General features: G+C 37.9%; 1 protein-coding gene across 2 annotated transcripts in view; it reads right to left on the bottom strand.

Annotated features, from left to right (window-relative positions):
- Nucleotides 1-20194, bottom strand: part of LOC139442676 (ADP-ribose glycohydrolase MACROD2-like) — a 29775-nt gene that overhangs the window by 4769 nt on the left and 4812 nt on the right. For both annotated transcript variants that reach the window (XM_071223541.1, XM_071223540.1), the window contains 6 exons: nucleotides 8826-8963; nucleotides 6824-6940; nucleotides 5773-5876; nucleotides 4474-4504; nucleotides 3649-3728; nucleotides 864-963 (listed from right to left, as the gene is read on the bottom strand). In XM_071223541.1, coding sequence (XP_071079642.1) covers nucleotides 864-963; nucleotides 3649-3728; nucleotides 4474-4504; nucleotides 5773-5876; nucleotides 6824-6940; nucleotides 8826-8963 — 570 coding nt within the window. The remainder of the gene's footprint in view (nucleotides 1-863; nucleotides 964-3648; nucleotides 3729-4473; nucleotides 4505-5772; nucleotides 5877-6823; nucleotides 6941-8825; nucleotides 8964-20194) is intronic.

The following is a 20194-nucleotide window of genomic DNA, read 5'->3' on the forward strand; positions in this document are numbered from 1 at the left end:
TATTAGCTTCCGCGGTGATGCCGCTGTTTCAATCAGAGGGATTAATTATTGTGATTTAATAGCCTCTGATTGACCAATCAGAATCGAGTAAATTCCAAATTCGTGGTAGAATAACATACAGCTAGCTGTATGTAATGTTGTGTAATACCAAGGCACATGCTTTTTAACTGCAGGAACAAGTTTCACTCACAAATATTGAAAACTCCCAACATCCCTGGGCTTATTCAACAACATTGAGATGATAGACCTCTGACAGGAGCTTATGCATACCCGATCACCCCAGCAACCCTGTTGCTGGGCTGACGTCACATGGCATTGTTTCAACAAAATACCACAAATTACGTAACAGGGTATTGTGACATATCTGTAAACTTTGTGATGCAGGGCCCTGTTCCACAAGGCGATCGTAGAACAAAGACAGTCGTAAGTCTATGTTATAGTATGGGAATTACCATAACCTTGGTGCTATGATAGCTTTGTGGAACGGACCCCTGGATTCAAAAGGAATGACATATTGTATTAAATTAATATGTGTCAACTTTTAATGTGTTTGAAGTATAATTCTGTTAAAACCTATACTGTGGATCACACAGATGTCCACCTATTCACACAGGCCAGTGAAATTAAAAAAAGGAATTATCAATGGCAAGTAGTAAATAAAATACTGAACAAGCTCCCATGTAATACTAGTTTTATGAAACTCGGGAATAGTTCTGGTTAGGCCAGAGCGATTCACACGTTTCATCAAATTGGTATTACACAGAAGCTTGTTTAGTATTCTTTATTTACTCACTTCCTCCTTCACATTCTTATTCAATGTCTGATTCACCTCCTAGGCAAGACAAACCTCATCCTACCCTCACCTCCTGAGTTGCTGTCTCCAAGTGGGAAGTAAGTGTTCATCCCCTCCTTGTATAATTCCACATCAATATCCAGGAAGAGACAAAAAATAACCCTCTCCACCTGTATTGTAGAAGACAAGCATCAATGACCATGTGGCTGACAGAGAGAACATCACACTGCATGACACTGTGTATCTTACGTTCGAGAATCCTAAGTTTGCATTAAACTCAAACCTTTAAATGTTTGAGACAGAAAACATTCAAAACAATGTTAGTCAGGCGATGCCTTTTTGATAACCTAACACATCAAGCTAAATGAATGTACATAAAATGATATATACAGAGATTCCTTGCTGAAAAATAGTTGATGAGCGTTATAGACAATCAGTGGTTTAACTGAGGTGGAGTCGTTGGGAGTAGAAGACCAACAAAAACAGTATTCTCTGCCTACCTAACACATTCTACGTTGCAGGTTTCAGAGTTTAAAAAAAGATTAGAACAGTAGTTGTCTATGATTCATAGTTTAAAAACGATTTATCGAGTGTTACATGGTTATGCGCTTTATAAAAAACACATTATATCTCTTCAACGAATACAGGTGAACGAAAAGGTATAACAAACTTTGTCAATACAAATATGAAATTTGATATAAAACATCACCAGACATGATGATTTACCTTTTAAATTGAATTTCCTGCTCTCTTAGCCATTGTTCTATATGCAGAGATTAAGATTACCATGTGTATTTTCTTGTAAACTAAGCCAGAAATAGGAATCAGCTGTGCACACGTTTCCTCCCATATCTACCTGGGATTCAGTTAAAAAGTACCCAATGTTACAACTTCAAGAATTTTGATGCAATGGTCGGAAGAATTGTATCTAAAATTATTAAAAATGTAAGTAAAATTTTGGAGTCATGCTTTACCACATGCTATAACTGAGCTGGCGCTATATCATATCGAAGAAAACAATAGTGAGGGAACACTGTATTCATGAAAAAGATGCTGAACAAATTAGCAGGCCAACTTTTGTTTTGTTTGTTTACAGTTTAACACCACACTAAGCAATATTCCAGCTATATGACGACTGTCTGTAAATAATTAGCCTGGATCCGACAATCCAGTATTTGGCATGATAGGCATCAAACCCAGCTATGAAGATATGCCAACAACCAAGTTACCAAGCTAACTACCCAATCTAGTATGAGGGCTGGCTGAAAAGTTCTAAGCCTAAGGGAGATATGTCAATCTGATTGAAACAAACTTTTGCAACCAACAATCATTTAATGAATCATAGACATAAGAACTGCAACTGTAGTGTTATTATTGTCTTTGTACCAGACCACCTTGTGAACCTACCCATTGAAATCACCTGAAATGGACAAAACTGGCTATAGGGCAGTCATCAAGTACCTGCTACTGAAAGGGCTAACTCCAACACAGATACATGCTGACATGGTCTCCACTTTAGGGGATGATGCCCCTTCCTTTTCCACTTTAAAGAAGTGGGCTGTGGAATTCAAGCATGGCAGAGAGAGCCTTGACGATGACCCGCGTCCAGGAAGGCCTTCAACAGCAACCATTCCAGAAAACATTACCCTGGTGCATGACATGGTGATGGCTGATCTACGATTGACCACTCGACATATTGCCAGTGTTCTGGGCATCTCTCATGAGAGGGTTGAGCACATTATCACCAAGTTGGGAATGACAAAAGTTTCTGCAAGATGGGTGCCAAAGCTCTTGACAGCGGATCAGAAACGTGTCAGATTCCTGTCGTTCCATAACAATTTATGCCATTTTGAAGCAGATTCTGATGATTTTTTAGCCTGATTTGTAACCATGGATGAGAACTGGATTCATCACTTTCAACCAGAAACCAAAATTCAGTCTAAACAATTGAAGCATCCGGAATCACCAGCCCCCCAAAAAGCCAAGTCGGTTCCTTCTGCTGGAAAGGTGATGGCTTCAGTCTTTGGGGATTCCAAGGGTATTCTGCTGATTGGCTATCTTGAAAAAGGCCAGACTATCAATGGAAGATATTATGCTGACTTACTGAGACAGTTGCGTGAAGCTATCAAAGCTAAGCGATGGGGAATGCTCACTAAAGGAGTCCTGTTCCACCAAGACAATGCTCCTGTTCACAAATTGGTGCTTGCCATGTCAGCGATCCTTGATTGTGGCTTCGAACTCATTGACCATCCCCCTTATTCACCCGATTTGGCCCCGTCAGACTTCCACCTGTTTCCCAAAATGAAATAGGAACTAGCCGGTCGCCATTTTCCTAGTAATGATGACGTCATTTCCGCTGTGAATGCCTTTTTTAGGGTGGCTGAAGAATATTTCTTCTTGACCGGCATCCAGGCCTTGCAGCATCGCTGGCAAAAGTGTGTAAACTTGGAAGGGGACTATGTGGAGAAATAAATGAAAACCAGGTCTTCCACAGTTAGTTAGTTAGTTAGAAATACAGGTCTTCCACAGTTAGGCTTAGAACTTTTCAGCCAGCCCTCGTAAGTCACCTCTTATGACAAACACAGGTTTCTGGGGACCTATGTTACCTGGAATCTTACCGGGATAGCAGGCAAACTAATTTGACCTGTCTTTACATATGGTCTCTCTTCTGATGGATTTAAGTTAACATTGTAATTAATCCATACATATTAGGCAAAATAAGTCCTTCATAAGGTATTAATGTCAGTTTTGTAATCATGTTGTCGCCTCTTATCCAATGGGTAAGTTGTATATTGCTGAAACTTCAGACAAAAAATCGGAGTTTGAGTTTTCACTGTCCAAGTTCGACACTGTACCTCAGGTCCATATGGATCATTTTCCAGCCAATCTCGAACTACTCTCATCGCAATTGGGGCTGCTTTCTCATTAGGATAACCTGAAACAATTGCATTTCGTTAAATCTCATCAGGAGCAAAACAGGCCTATTCAGACACATGGGATAAAGTCCACAGGATGAATAAACAACCTGTTTTGCTTATAAATACTGCATCTTCAAGATCACAAAATAAGCATTAGAATTTGGCACTAGTCCTGTCGTCCTTGCCAAACTGCCCCATAGTTAAGGTATCGTAAGGACTAGTAGAAATATGCCCTTTTTAAAGATTTTGCTATATGTTAATGGACTAAAAATGTTACTTTCTACTGCTGATAATGTAACTAGAGCCAGCCACACAGTATTGTAGCTCTCCATGGTACATTTACCAAAATGTCAACAAAGACAGCCAGTTAACATGGTTAACTAACATGTTGTCAACATTGTTATATATTGTTATTATATTGTTATTATTATTATACTGGATACACACCAGTAATCACATGAAATTTCAACAGATTTCTCAATCTGGAAAACAAACCCGCTATGGACCAATTTTTATAACATTTTGAACAAAAGTATTTTGTCTGTCAAGTAATGTCTGTCATAATGAAAATTAGGAAACAACAGGTTGAATAAATTAAGGTGACATCAGTAGTGGGTACAAGAATGTGAAGTGTCAACGTAATTGGTCCATTTTGTTCCTGAGCTTTTTTGTGTGGAAGACAAACCTTAACCGACAGAAGGGTTCTGTCCCCTTGGGCAAGGGGCATGTACTGTGTGTACTGATGGTTTTGTGTTAACTCACCATATATTCCTGTAGATATACAAGGAAACGCCTGGAAAAGAGAAAGATACTAGAAAGGTGTGCATAGACCTTACAAATATTTTAATTGGTTTACGCGACCGACCAAAAGACAAAGAAACCATCTGAAATTAGAAATATAAAAAAATGACTTATCTATACAATAATATTTTTGTCCGACTCTGTTTTACAATTAGGTAACATAAAAACAAAACACCAGTTCTTAATATCAATGTTCGCAAGAAATGGTGAATACTACTTATAAAAATCTATATTTTAACATAGAACCCAATCAATAAACTTTCTGTATCATTTTGCAAATGTACTTTCATGATGGTGTGACATATGAGTTGTTCATTCATTAGTAGCAGTACTAATATAAAACTATCATAATTCAGTATCACCAGAAACATGTACCATGAACCATTTAGACTTCACAAAATCAGTGACAGCTGACCACAGCAATATCTACTGGTATCCAGGAATTTACCTGTGTCTATCTCTTTTCAAGTCCTAAAACATGTTCAATGTCATCACATCTTAGTCAGAAAAATTCCCAATCTCATTAAAATCAGATCTAAGTTCCAGTGCCGCTAAACAAAGATCTCTGAGGACATCCTAATACAGGTCACGTCAGAACGACCCAGTCCAGGGACCACTGAAATGACTAACAAGAAGTCGACGTCAGCTTCCCATGTACTGTGCAACACTTCCACCATTCAAACATTTATCCCACGGACGTGAGAGATAGACGATAATTTTAACAGAACAGGTCGTACAGGCCGTTACTGTCATTCGGAATACCCCATGTTAACATTTTCGAGGTTGCATGATTAGAAAACACATTCCAACTGTCACTTTCATGATCTGATAAGCGACTCTTTGATTGGTCGGATGAAAGGTCGTTCTGATGTGACCCTTAATGGGATGTCTTTAGATCATTGTTTAGCGATAGCGAGAACTAAGATCTGATTTTAATGAGATTGAAAAATTCCCCAGAGGCATGTAACAGGTATATGCGGAATGAAGTCACTCACATCTGTCAAAAGCATGTGGTTGAGTAAACCAATTGCAGCTGTGCTCACATATGTTACATTACGTTTCTTGACATGCAGTTAAATGTACTATGAAACAAAACCTGTGATAAATATCATGCAAACAACAATATCTAGTGTTAGTAATTGATCTTAGAAAAACTTGGCATCTTGGATGAGCAGTGCCAGTTGTCAGTATTGGAGCTTGTGTAGCTCAGCATCAAGACATCAAAAATGGATGTGCTAGATTTACTGGGGAGACACTTACAATTGTTTTCAGCTTGTTTTCTTTCATTCTTGTCAAGGATTGAACATAACAACTCTCCAGGATCTCTGGAGAAGTTGTTACTGGACCAACAGTGTGAATAACATCTGAAAAGTAACTTAATAACATTAACATGTGGGATTTTCAAAAAGACAACAAAATTATTAATGTTCATTCCTACAACTAGCAACTCAAACTAAGCATTCTAACATACAGACACGTTTCATTCCTCATTTTGTCATCATTAGTGATGTCATTTGATTGTTATGTCATAGTAACCAGTGACGTCACAATCGTCTGCAAATCATTGTGATGCAATTTCATTGCAGCAATATCTACAATGTAGATATCTCTTGATCACACCCAAGCGATATCTCCTATGGGAGCAAGTTTTGGATGATAAATTATGGTAACGGTTCTCAGACAACCCTGCATAGATCTCTTTGTAAAATGTGTAAACGGATTCCAAGTTTTGCTCCAGAAACGAATGTTACACGTTACCAGTTTCTTGTTAAGGAAACATTCTTAAAAAGTCCCAAACTTTTAAAAGGCTCCAGTTTACCACTAGACCTATCTATGTGCCAAGTTTGGTGAACAAATAATGCACGGCTGTCAAGACCTGCTCCGGAAACGAGCACTACATCCATTTTCAGTCTACATGGTCTGAGTCAAAGTTGTTGCAATGGAATGTGAAAAAAAATTTTTGGGAAAGAAATAAAACAAACTATCAAAAGGCACCAGTTCACAACTAGGCCAATCAATGTGTCAAGTTTGGTTAAGTTATCTCTCATGGTTTACGTTACATATAACTTCAAATGATATTAATATCATTAAAACAGGATAATATTGGTTTGCACATGTTTTAACTGGTTAGGACTTCAAATCAAACCATAACCAGTTATCCAAGAATTCATGACACTCCTAGTTTTAACCTATACTTTCATTTTCCTAAACATTTGATTCAATACAAACATGGCAGTAGATCAATAATTGTCTGGAGAAAACAGATTGAATCATATCACCAGGTTATTTTATCAAATGATTCAGCACTTACATCTGGCAGGAAGCTCATAGCCAGCAGTTATTTTAGCATTGCCTGGTGTGCAGCCCTTAAGGAGTTTGCATTCTTTCTTCAGCTTGGGTCCTGCTGCTGAATGGATAGCACCATCTACTGCAATAACATTGGAGGGAGGGGGTGAATATTCTTGTATACATACTGCAGCCAGCTTTCTAGTATGGACTAAACAATCCTGTTATTGACATTGTGAGAACGATCCATACTGTTTAGGGGTACAATCAATCAACCCAGCCAGTGTCTCTGACCAACCGATTCATTAAGTCTCCTCTCACAACCAGCATAGCTTGGTCGGTACCAATTCTAACCCTGAACCAGGTCCATTAGTGATTGGATAACTTGGATAAGCATGAAATGTTCACACTGTTTGGCCACAACATGATGTATGTATGGACTAAATCATTTCCATCTGTCTTTAGTGAGGATCATTGATTGTTGATTCTAGCTTCATCTCAATGTGGCTACAATTGTTATAACGAAGTTGATCACTTATAGGACACATAGTATGAGGGTTGATTCAAAAGTTTTGAACATCACATAGAAGGAATGGTGTAATAATGAAATCTTTTGTTGCGGACATTACATGATGTCATAAAGGCATATGCACAAAAACTTGAGTCAATTTGATGTGACAAGTCAGTAAATAAGCAAAGGTCTGTGACCTTTGGAAAATGGACAAACGTGAGGAATGTGCACTAATCAAGTACTCGAATATTGTTGTTTGGACACAGGCTAGAAGTAGTGAACCTGGGTTTCATCCATAGTCACAAATCATTGCAAGATCCTTTCTAGTTCAGCTTCAAACAGGGGAGCCAGGATTATCACAAGACGTTATGCCTGGTGCGTTTTTGAGCAGATGTCAGAAGCTTTGGATCCCAATGAGCTAATAAGGTTTTCATTGCCAAAGTTTTTGTTAAAATGGAATGCACTCTCTCCTCAGAAATGCCTACTGAATTATCAGTCCCAGTTGGTCATCACCATGTCATGGATGCTCTGGATCACTTCTGATGTTGCTGACATCACAGGCCTTCGTGAAGGCTCTCCCTGCCATGCTTAAACTTTCCTGCCCACCTCTAACCTCTTAACGTGGCATGGGATGGGGCATCCTTCCTAAGTGTTGTACTCATATCTTCATGGAGGGCTTCTTTCTTTCTGCAAGAACTTGATCACTGCATGTTCCACAAGTTTGTCCATTTTCCACAGGTCACAGACCTCTGCTGAATTTACTGACATGTCATGGCGAAACAACTGGGTCATTTGACTCAAGTTTTTGTGTAAATATCTCGATCACATCAACCCTCGTATCTTATCATCAGCAACATATCACTCAAACATGTTAACAGCGTTTACAGTATTGACTAACATGACAAAGTTGATATTCCCACAATATATTTGATTATGGGTTTACATTGCTTTTAAAAATATTCCCACACCATCATATATCATCAGGTATTCCCAACCTTGATGTTCCAGGGCACAATATTTCCATTCTGTTATGATATACATAAAGGACCCATTTCCCACCATAGCTTCATTTAGCAGGTTTACCAAGTGACACCTATCTATAATGTAGCACAACGCCGCTTTCAAAAGCAAGATTGACATGGATCTAATATCAAAATCTCGGTCTTTAATATATATTATCAAATCAAGAGTCATTTCCTTTGAATTTAGACAGGGTCAAAGTCAGGCTACAAGACCTTCTTAGAAGTATTTGAGACACAAGCAACAAGGCCGGTCAAATACTGGCGATATCACCAATTGTTTCAATCACGATGGAACAACGTGACTTGATTGGACAGCTTTTTTTAGCTTCATGTGATTCCAATAACAGAATGGAGATATAACATACTGGGTAATCGAGGATCATGGCAGGGGGTACCAAAAATGGTCTTAACAGGGAATTGAATCTGGTTCATCCGTGTCCTCCACCAGGCTATACCATAACCTCTACGCTAAAACTGAGCTCTCTGTAACTTACCTCCCCCTCCTCCAAGGAGTCCTTCATTGGCAGCATTGGCAATAGCATCTATTTCTAACGTTGTGATGTCGCCACACCACAGTGATACCTTCTCGTTGAGATCAGGTCTTACCTCATACACTTTCTTACATGCTTTGTCTGAAACAAACATTTGATAGTCAAATTGTGGTAAAATATCTACAACTTTTTCCTCTCGGAAAAAAACAGAAATACTAAGAAATTTCCTGATGAAGAATCTTTGTTGACTGCAAAGTCAGGGTGAAAATTGTTTTATTTCCTTTTTTTGTATGAAAGGTTCCACTTGGCCATTACTTGATAGTAGTGGGACAATACACCAATGCATCTCGATTCACTTATCAATCACAATCACACACTAAGTAACAAGCATCGATTCTTACCTTAAATGTATTCTTTAATAAATATTACACCAAACACTAATTATTAGTGAAAATGAGTATAGAAAACATAAATATTTTCATCCATTGTGCCATATTTGACACTGCTAAGTGTAAATTGTTAGTTTGCCAGGTATTTGGTCATCATGTCTATGAAAAAGATTGCTTACACACCACAGATAAGAGCACAGGCAAGTATTGAGATAGGTATCGGATCGCGAGCAAGGTGTCGTGATACGTATCGAATCGCACAGTTGTTGGATCATTCCATATCTATTACTTGATCATTTTTCTGTGTTACTTTGTCCTTAAACACGCTTAAGTTTCCTGAAAAAACATGTGAGATTCTATCATGTAAAAGGCAGGTAAAAATAATGATTACATATTCAGAGGTTTTACCGCCAAAAGTTACAGCTACTTGTTTTACATGTATTATGACCCTTTCCCATGTCCTTTGGGGGGACTGTCTCTTGATTGTCTCAATGTAGTGAAAACAGTTTCAGAAATCATACATGGTCTTAAAAAATATTCCTGCCGCAAATCTCTGTAGCTCACAGGAAGAAACAATCTTAAGACAAACGTCTCTTGTAAGTGAAAAAAACATATTCTTACGGATCACCTTATCATGGTTATAGTCATAACCATTTACAAAGATTCAGCTTTAAGTGCCCTTTGCTTCTTAAGAAAAAGCTAACATCTTTAAAACATCTTGTATATCTTGTAAACTTTGATTACAAGTATTTTTATCAAAAACGGGGGTGGTCGGGTAGCCTAATGTTTAAAGTGTTCGCCAGTCTGCCACCATGTTTCAAAAAAAGTATTTGCATTCATTGGTACCCATGATTAGAATACCCTTGGTTAGAATAGGGGCGGTCGGGTATCCTCGTGGTTAAAGCGTTCGCTCATCAGGCCGAGGACCTGGGTTCGATTCCCGACATGGGTACAATGTGCGAAACCCATTTCTGGTGTGCCCCGCCTCGATATTGCGGGAATATTACTAAAAGCAACGTAAAACTTCACTCCCTCACTTTAACAAAAACAACAAGCGTCATCAGAAGATGACATATCTCCACAGTCTGGTGCAATTTGGTAATGGAGTAATGAACCCTTTTGGTTCGTTGCCATTGGATACCTTCAGTTCAGAAGTTTTCAACATCCCAAATCATCAAAAGGCACTAGATCACCATTAGGCTGATCTGTATAGCAAGTTTCTTCAAGTAATAGTCAATGATTTTGGAGTTCTGCTCCAGAAACAAGCTCTTACCCTCATTTTCAGTATAAGTCCAAATTGTTGCCATGACAAAAAAAAATCAATATTCTGGAGTTCTGCTCTGGAAATGAGCACTACCCTCATTTAAAAAAAAACCTCGTTGTAATGAAAACAAATACCTTTCTGAAAAAATACCTCCCAATCCTGATAGTCACCTCTTACGACAAGCATATTTAAGGCAAGCATGGGTTCCTGAAGACCTATTCTAACCAAGTGATTGAGTGAGTATGGTTTTACGCCGCTTTTAGCAATATTCCAGCAATATCACGGTGGGGGACACCAGAAATGGGCTTCACACATTTTACCGATGTCAGAAATCGAACCCGGGTTTTTCAGCGTGACGAGCGAACGCTTTAACCACGAGGCTACCCGACTGCCCCCATTCTAACCAAGGGTATTCTGATCATGGGTACCAATGAATGCAAATACTTTTCTTGAAACATGGTGGCAGACTGGCATGATAAAAATAAGATATGACTTTCAAAGTTTGCACTTACCTTCGTTTTTATTGTCCACCATGACAGTATTTTCACATTGATGACAACAATTATTATGCTGTCAAGGTGTAGATCAAAACAATTTATCAAACTTCATAATAATGCAGAAACAAATAGAACACAAGTTTCAGCTTTATCAGCCTTTTAGTTTCAGACGAGATGAAGCAAATGTGAAACTCTACATCAGATGGATGGACAACCAGAAAACGGACAATGCGCCACAACAAATGCTCACTCGACTTTTTAGTCAGGTCAGCTAATAATCATATGAACGTTTTGTTATTTCAGAAGAAAAATGAAGGGAAATAAGAATCTATACTTTTCATAAAAGAAATTTTATTCCCTTTCATGTATGCAAATAAACCTGAATCATTTTCAAAACAGAATAGTGAATATAAATATATATATAAGGAAAGCCCTAATACAAGCCTTCCTAATCAATCATTATTTGTTATTATTCAATCATTAATATAAGATTTTAGACCATATAAATCATTAACTAATTCCTAACATATATGAACATCCTAAAAGGAGTACTATGCTCTGTGATCTCGGGTCCAGTTTGAGGCTAATTTTGACATACCGTATTCGATGTAATAAGCGCCCACGGCTATATTTGCTAAAATATTGGCAAGTGAACAATCCCAATTAGCATCCCTTTCGATTGATCAATGTACACAAGACTTATTTATTTGTGTATAATACGTACTCGTGTGTTATATGCACCCTTAATTATGGGCAATTAAATTCAGGAAAAATGTATCTGTCGTATATAAACAGTTCAGGCCGTCAGCATAAACCACAAAATTTATCTTTCAACTCTGTTTTTTTCCACCAAAATAATATTCTAATAAGAGCCCCCTGTTTGTAATTTTGTGAGTGCCCGGGGCGCTTATTACGTCGAATAAGGTAATTAGCAACTTTTGTCAAACTGTTTGAGTAAGGGTAATTATTACCTGTTTGACATAGACCTACATGTGAGTTTACAGAAAAATGAGTTTTGAATTACTTCCAGCAAATTTGCTAGGACTGCCAGTCTCTCTTTATCATGTATATAGTGCACACATTGTGCTTCACACAAGCAGGTGCAAGAACAGCAGGTGAGTGAGTGAGTGAGTGAGTGAGTGAATATTACTTAACATTGCATCAGCAATTTTGTGTTGAGGACAGGTACATCACAGTACTTATAACTAACATGAGCAGTAGATCTATTTCAACTCACTGTATGTTATATATTACACATTGGTCCATCAAGTCAAAGTTCAAATTACAAGTTTGTTTAGGTGAGCTAAATTTTAAATCATCTTATCACTTCCTCCAAAAGAACAGTCATCAATGATAAGTAGAGTGAGTATGGTTTTACGCTGCTTTTAGCAATATTCCAGCAACATCAATATCGGGGGACACCAGAAATGGGTTTCACACATTGTACCCATTGTTTATCACTAGACCTATCTATGTGCCAAGTTTGGTGAAGAATTATTGTACGGTTTTCAAGATCTGCTCCGTAAACGAGCACTACTGCCATTTTCAGTGTAAGCATAAGTCCATATATACTCTTCATATTAAAGATTTGATTTTTATTGTCCATGACAGTATTTATACATTTGTGACAGCATTTTAACTTTGATGACACCAATTATTTTGCTGCCAAAGGGGTAGACTTGTCTGTTGTTTAACGCCGCACTCATCAAAATTCTAGGTATGTGATAGCGATCTGTAAATAACTGAGTCTGGACCAGACAATCCAGTGACAGACATCATGAGCATTGATCCACGCAATTAAGATACATAACATGCATCAATCAAAACAGTGAGCCTGACCATCCCGTTCGTTGCCTTGTACAACAACATAGTCACCTTTAGCGACAAGCATTAGTTGCTAAAGACCTATTCTACCCTGGATCTTCACTGGTCAGATAAAGAAGAGGTAAGTGCCGTGGGGAAAGTTGATATCCTTGACGCAGTCGCTAATGTAACTTCTGTGTGGTTGCTATACCTGGTCCAATAAATACAATAACTATTGATGGCTTAGTATCCTCTAATTATACTGAATTCATACCTGAACAAGATAAGACATTTCAACTGTTTAAAACTCATTAAGCAGTTGGCAATGGTTGATCTTGCAGTCTATCATATCATATATGTACAATCTTTTGGTGGATTAAATATAACCAGTGCTTTCAAGCATATTAAGATTTCTATTTGTAAAAAAATCTGTCACATATATCACACAAAAACTATCACCTCAGATGAGCAGTGTTGTTGGCATGTTTGTTGTTGGCATGTTTGGTTAAAAATCAGCAATGTTGTTTTTGGAATCTCTAAAATACAGTAACAATCAAATTTAACCCAAAAGTAACAATACAGAAAAGTAACACCACAAGAGGACCATAGGATAGATGTACTTCAATGCTCTAAACATGAATAATCTATGTATAGTAGTCTGGGCTTCTCATTCGCCGAAACAGCAACAATTCCATGATTGTGAAGAATATTTGACATAGCTCATATGACTTTGTGAAGCAGGTCTCAGAGTCAGATGGCAAAACGACATTGTCAACTGTGACATCAGAGCTGTCAAGCACACAGAATATGGCCCAACCAGTGATGGAGGACTGTTTGGTTCAGCAACAACTCAAGATATATCATACTACTTCAAGCTGATCGGAACACCATACGACAGGTGAAAAGATTTGTTGATGACAATGTAGTTTTTGGCGGCGATCTCCAACAATGGTAGAACAAATCTGGAGGAAGAAAGGCAGCTTGACAGCCAAACGCCATTGTGAAGAAATCCTACAGGCACAATTTCCCACTATGGACAATATCAGCGTCATCATTTAACACTATAATGCTAGACTACATACAGCATGTGTAACAGCAGCATCCCTGGAAACTACAATGTACAGGTTCTCCCATGGTCCTCTAAATCACCAGATATGTACTTGATGGGACGAGTTGGATCACTGTGTACAACAGCCTGAACCACAGACATTTGTAACAGAGGGAAAACATGCACTACAAGCCGAGTGGGCTTACATTCCCAATTTGTGATCCATACTCTCATTTCCCTCCAAGGGCAGGAGGTGGAAGGTAGCCTTTGATGTTATTGGTTGACACAAAAGATTAACCTTTTTCATTTTCTGTGTTATGTCTTAATTTTAGACGTATCTCCAATGATGTCCTGTTTGCAATGTCATCACTCATCAAGTGTTCAGATGTGAAGTCAGTGTGTGCTAACTCCCACACCAAAATTCTGGTTATGTATTTCATTTTTGCAGGAGTATCTAACAGGTGTGATCAGCTATTTATGATCTATAATAGGTGATTGGAAATTTCTTTGATTGTTTCTAAATGAAGCTCTGTTTACTTCAGTCACAGATGACATAACAAACCTGCAAACAATTTAGTTGAAATTTTAAAAAGACCCACCCAGCAATAGTAATACCCGCTGCGGTCGAGACAAACTTGACTTCATTTGAAACTTCCATACCACTTCCGTTTTACTGTGAATATTATCGCCCTTCCCTTCATAAGACATCAGTGTGTTTTTCCGTGATTTAGAAATGTTTACAAAAGGAAAAAAATAAACTTAGTAGCATATATGGAATCGGACAAACGTTTTCATTGGTTAGTGTATTCGTCAGTCATTGATTTGTTTCCATTTAACCTACTTTTGCTATACAGTGGTATAAGAGCTTGTAGTTATTGGTTTATAATTTCTATAAATGTTTCTTAGATAGACCTATCCTTCTGTCCTAATAAATAACTTTTGCTAGGCTACAAAATGGTTGAGTCAGACAAAGTGTTTTAAGACTCTGTTAAGTCTTTTCCTATTACAAATAATGGAAAAAACAGTAGGCACCACTCTACCAATGCAACATCAGTTGTCAGTGCCAAAAATGAAATTCCAAACCCGTACAAGTGACATTTCAACACAACGGGAGAGTCTGTTTTAAGACAAATGATTGTCTAGCTATCCCTGCTTAAGGTTTGATCATGACAAAAGCTGATGTTCATAATTAAAAAGTGAAACAATTATCATTATCAAACTTGTTCCAGTGTTAGTAATTGGCACTAGTCCTAAAGTCCTTGTCAAACTGCCCAATGGTTAAGGTATCATAAGGACAAGTAGATATTTGCCCTTTATAAGGCTTTTGCTACTTGTTATAATCATTATAAGGACTAGTGGACTAAAAATGTTAGTTTCTACCCCTGTAGTTCAGAATAGATAATACAAATTCAGATTTGTAAAACTTAGACATCATACTTGAATTAAACTTTTAAAACTTCAAAAGGTTGTGCCCCCTAAAATTCAAAATGAACCTATGTCTTTCAGCCCCGAGGGCCCTACATTTCTTCATTAATACTCAAGACATCATGTACAGAAGGTCTTTAAAAACCTAGTTCATACTGAGTGACCATGACAATGTTGTCTCATGTCAGAAAACTTCCCCAGGAAATAGAGGAGGCACATCAGGTATCATGTTATCAACGTTTGTAAGCGTGTTTGAGGAAAAACAATCGTGAAGACTCTCAAATTTACAGGGGCTTCTGTTAATTACTTCAAGAGGAAAAATAAACTACTCTACACAAAGAAATGAAGTATACAGTAGATCTCAATTCTACTCAGGAAAAATACCCTGGACCCATTTGCCACCATTACAGATTTGTGTGAAGCTCTCTTTTGTATTAAACATAGCATATAACAAGGTGAGGCGGGAACTGGTAGTATTGCTGCTTATTTCTTTCATGATCACTGTAATTTGATTGACCATATATATATATATATATACAGGTATTTAACATCATGTACAGAGTTAAAAGAAATATGGGCCCTGGGTATTTATCATAGCTGAAGTGAGACAAATGCACTGGATAACTGAGGATGCACTTACTAAGGTCATCCTGGAATTTGGAAAACTCAGGTTCTATTTGGCAAAATTACATCATAAAAGAGCAAATATTAATTCCTTGGATCAGGGGAAAAATCATAGAACCAAGTGAGTCACGATAGTTCTAAATACTTTGGAGGTTCAAGGCAATGGAAGTGGCTATCAAATGGTTTATCTCACCGCTTTCAACCATCGGCTTATAATGAGGCTCCGGTAGTGTATGAGACGGCCCTTTGACAGTCTTCTTGAATTTCTTCTTGAACCATGCTAGTGAAATGACAACACCATCTTACAACAATATTTGCATGCATTGTCTCTCTTTGTCCAGGGAAAACAATACATGGATTTACGTAATGAAGCACCTGTTTGACCACTTAAAAACAAACAGTTGGAATAAGATTTATTTGCTTTATATAACTTAATAACTTACGGACTGTATCTGTGAGTTGAAAGTATGGGAATGTTGTTTTACAATATATTCAAGCTATCGGGTACATCACTGCTGACTGTAAGTTGAGTCACAGCTATTGGGCATGGCTAGCAAGAGCACTGACCCACAACAAAGTATCAGCCAGACCACACATTCTGACCACATGATCCACCAATCCACATGGAGACCTATTAGTGAACATACCTGAAAAGTTCCAAAGTTTTTTCAAGGGTGGATCCAGTTAAAAAGGAGGGGTCCAAAATATAAATATCCTTTTCAGGTAAAGTTACTGCTCACTACATTTTGTTTTCTGGATCCGCCTAAACAACCTGCCAACCCAACCATGATTATCTTGACAGCCTGCCTTCACACTCACTCACTAGCACCGATGTCTTAAATACTGTACAAGGTGAATGGCATCTGCATAGTCGGTCAAAGGACAAATTATTATTTGAGATGTTCAATGACAGTGGTAACTGTAGAATCAAAGAGTGATCTCTGATGAAGTAATTTTTTTACCTTCAATTTTGCATTTAATTATTATTTGCCCAAGGTGATGGTACGCTGTTTGACCTGTAACACTAATAAAAGCAAAGACTTATCTACACACTGCACTTTGTCTGAACAATCTCTTTTCACTCGACTGAAATCTGAAAGGTCAAGGTCTGTTTAGGATAAATGTCTTTAAAGAACGTTTTTGCAGATAAATCACTGTAACATCATAGCTACCGGATAATGATGATACAATACCTACTAGGTACTAAACAAATACCGATACATTTCAGGTACTTGTGATACCCACCAGGTACTTTGGATACCATGCCTACCCGATGCTTTCAATTTCATGCCTACCCGATACTTCCTGTTCCATGCCTATGGGTACTTATCAAAATATGCCTACTGAGAACTTTACACTTAACATACTTTCTACATTTGAGACCATACTGATAAAATGCTTACCAGTATTGTGATCCTATGCCTACCAGGTTCTTGTTCTATCATGCCTATACTGGGTACTTACCTTTTTGGGGTGAAATCAGTTGAGTCCGCAATATTCAATCTACTGGTATATCAGAGTGGGCTCTGAATAATTGATTCTGGGCCAGACAAACCAGCGGTTATTAACTTTCCATGCCAAGTAAACAAATCTGATTCATTTTAGGAGATTCTTCCAACAAGCAAAGAACACTGGGGGCCATTGCTAACCAGGGTTCCACAGGGTACTTATGATACTGACAGTATGCCCACCAGGTAAGTTTAACATCGTGCCCAGTATTGCCCACCAGGTACCCATAACACAATGCCCATCAGGTACCTGTGACACCATGCCCACCATGTACATTTAACATCATGCCCAGTATTGCCCACCAGGTAGCCATAACACAATGCCCACCTGGTACCCATGACACCATGCCCACCAGGCACCTGTGACACCATGCCCACTGGGTACCTGTGACACCATGCCCACCTGGTACCCATGCCACCATCCCCACCTGGTACCCATAACACAATGCCCATCACTCAGGTACCTGTGACACAATGCCCACCAGGTACCTGTGACACCATGCCCATCAGGTACCTGTGACACCATGCCCACCAGATACCAGTGACACCATGCCCACCAGGTACCTGTGATAACATGCCTTCCAGGGGTCTGTATCATCCAGTTGTGACGCAGCACCAATTTTGCTTTCAGGAAGAATGCCTTAGACCACATCATAGTTGCAGGACATTGCAAAAATTGCTGGTATGACGTAATGTTTGTCTCAAGTCGGAAATGTTGTGATGTTCATTTCAATTGCTTTAAAAACACACACCTCCTACTTATGAGATGTCCGAATTCATTTGTACACAAAGCTAGGATGATAGCAGTGTACTGGATGACATTATAGTTTTTTTCTCCACTACAGGTTGGCTGGTATAAAAGAATAAAAACAGTTTCAGAACTCCAGATAAGCTGCGTATCTGCGTGAAATACGCATCAGAAATGCAGAAATACGCAGTAAAATATAATCCAAGCGTATCAAATATGCAACGAACATTACAGATACGCTACAAAAAAAAAACTTGTGCGTATCATCAAAATATTGTGAAGTAACCCTGCGTATTTGATTAGCAAATGAGCAACTTATATTGAAATTATAAGTTGGCATTCCGTCAACCTTGCCAAACTCATCATGATCATTTGCCATCACACTTTCTTGTGGAAGTATCGTGGTATTTTTGAGTCCTATAAAGCTCTCGAACCCACACGACACCAGTTTGCAGGGACTAGATGAATAGTGTTTTTAAATATTTAACTTAAATACCCACATGTGTAAAAACTAGTGGGTAACAGAAATTTGAATACGCACCTAGAATTACTGATACCCAATGATTTTAAAATGCATGGGTAAAATACCCACAACACCAAAAGCTTATCTGGAGCTCTGAGTTTATTGTGGAGAAGACAGCCTACAACACAGCTGTTGCTCTAAGCAATGCAAACCTAATGAATCAAGCCTGACTACTGTTTGCATCTCTGCATCATATCAATTTCAGGAAAAACAACAAACCTTATTTTGCCTCCCATGCTTAATAGTAATAATACATATGTCAACTTCAGTGGGTCCTTGTTTAGAAAATATTTTTTTGGTGCAATATCCTATCAGCTTATTTGTAGGATACAAAAAGAGAGCAAATTTTGAAATATGCTTTTTTTCATTTAAACAAAATTTAGTCAGACCCATAAAGCAAGCAAGAAAGTGTGGCCCAACAAAACCACAGGACACTATGGCAGTTGATTAAATATTCATAGAGATAGTGATTCTATTTACCGGTACTTACAATAACGTTATTTGTGCATGTTTCCTGAGCACCTAATATTTAAACTGGTGAAACAAAGTTTGAAGTATCTTCTAATTGAAAATCTTCTATCACTGATAGCTATTTCATCCATGAAACACACCATACAAATTTCAGAGATATTATTCTACAACATGGCTTTGTAAATATCCTGTATGTATGTTTCCTTGTTTTATGTTCAGGATTTCCTTGGACATCTTTGTAAACCTTTGTCTTGAAAACAGTCTACCAGGAAAAAAATATGTACATTACATCAGTTTGAAGACATCTTAAAAACAGAATGATTGCATCACATAATTTGAGCAAACATCCTTGGAGATGAAATCAAGAAAATATTGCCAGATGTTGGACAATGCCATCGATCAGGGCTGTATCTAGGATTCCAAACTAAGTGGGCCTGCCAGCCAATTTGGGAAAGAAATTGTTTTTTTGTTCAGTGTTGGTCCTGTTGTCAGTGATTTATTAAAGTACTAACGGAAATGAAAAAAACTTTTTTCGATCTCAGATATTAAATAAATGCAGTTAATATACAAAATATATAAATATTCAAACAACTCAATTTGTACTAATTGGGCCTTGGCACAAATACAGCGTATCAAAGGTTTTTATGTCTTTTTACACGTAAAAGTGTGTAAAAATATGAACAAAACAGACTATTGTGAAGCTGAGCATAACCAGGTGTTAGTAGATCAAGGTGAATGTCCATTACCTGTGACACCTTGACGACAGGTGAAAACAGGTGCTTGAAACCCACGTGCATGTGATTTGTCAGTGGTTAGTGATTTGTGAGTGAGTGAGTATGGTGAATCATCGTCAAAATATCAGAACTTAAAAGTAACATATTCCCTTCTCAAACAACTTACATGTCATTATTATCATGTACATAAAAATAGCTGTTATTTTTATTGCTGTTTTGATAACTGTTTTTCAGGCTAATTTGCATAATGCCTATAGCCTGTTTCTGCCATGTCAATGTCATCAAAATATAACCAAGAGTCATCAGGAGATGAAATCGCCCCCAAACTTTCTGTAAAG

This window comes from Haliotis cracherodii, unplaced genomic scaffold (genome assembly GCF_022045235.1).
Source record: "Haliotis cracherodii isolate W230 unplaced genomic scaffold, xgHalCrac1.p SCAF_5, whole genome shotgun sequence".
Lineage (NCBI taxonomy): Eukaryota > Metazoa > Mollusca > Gastropoda > Lepetellida > Haliotidae > Haliotis > Haliotis cracherodii.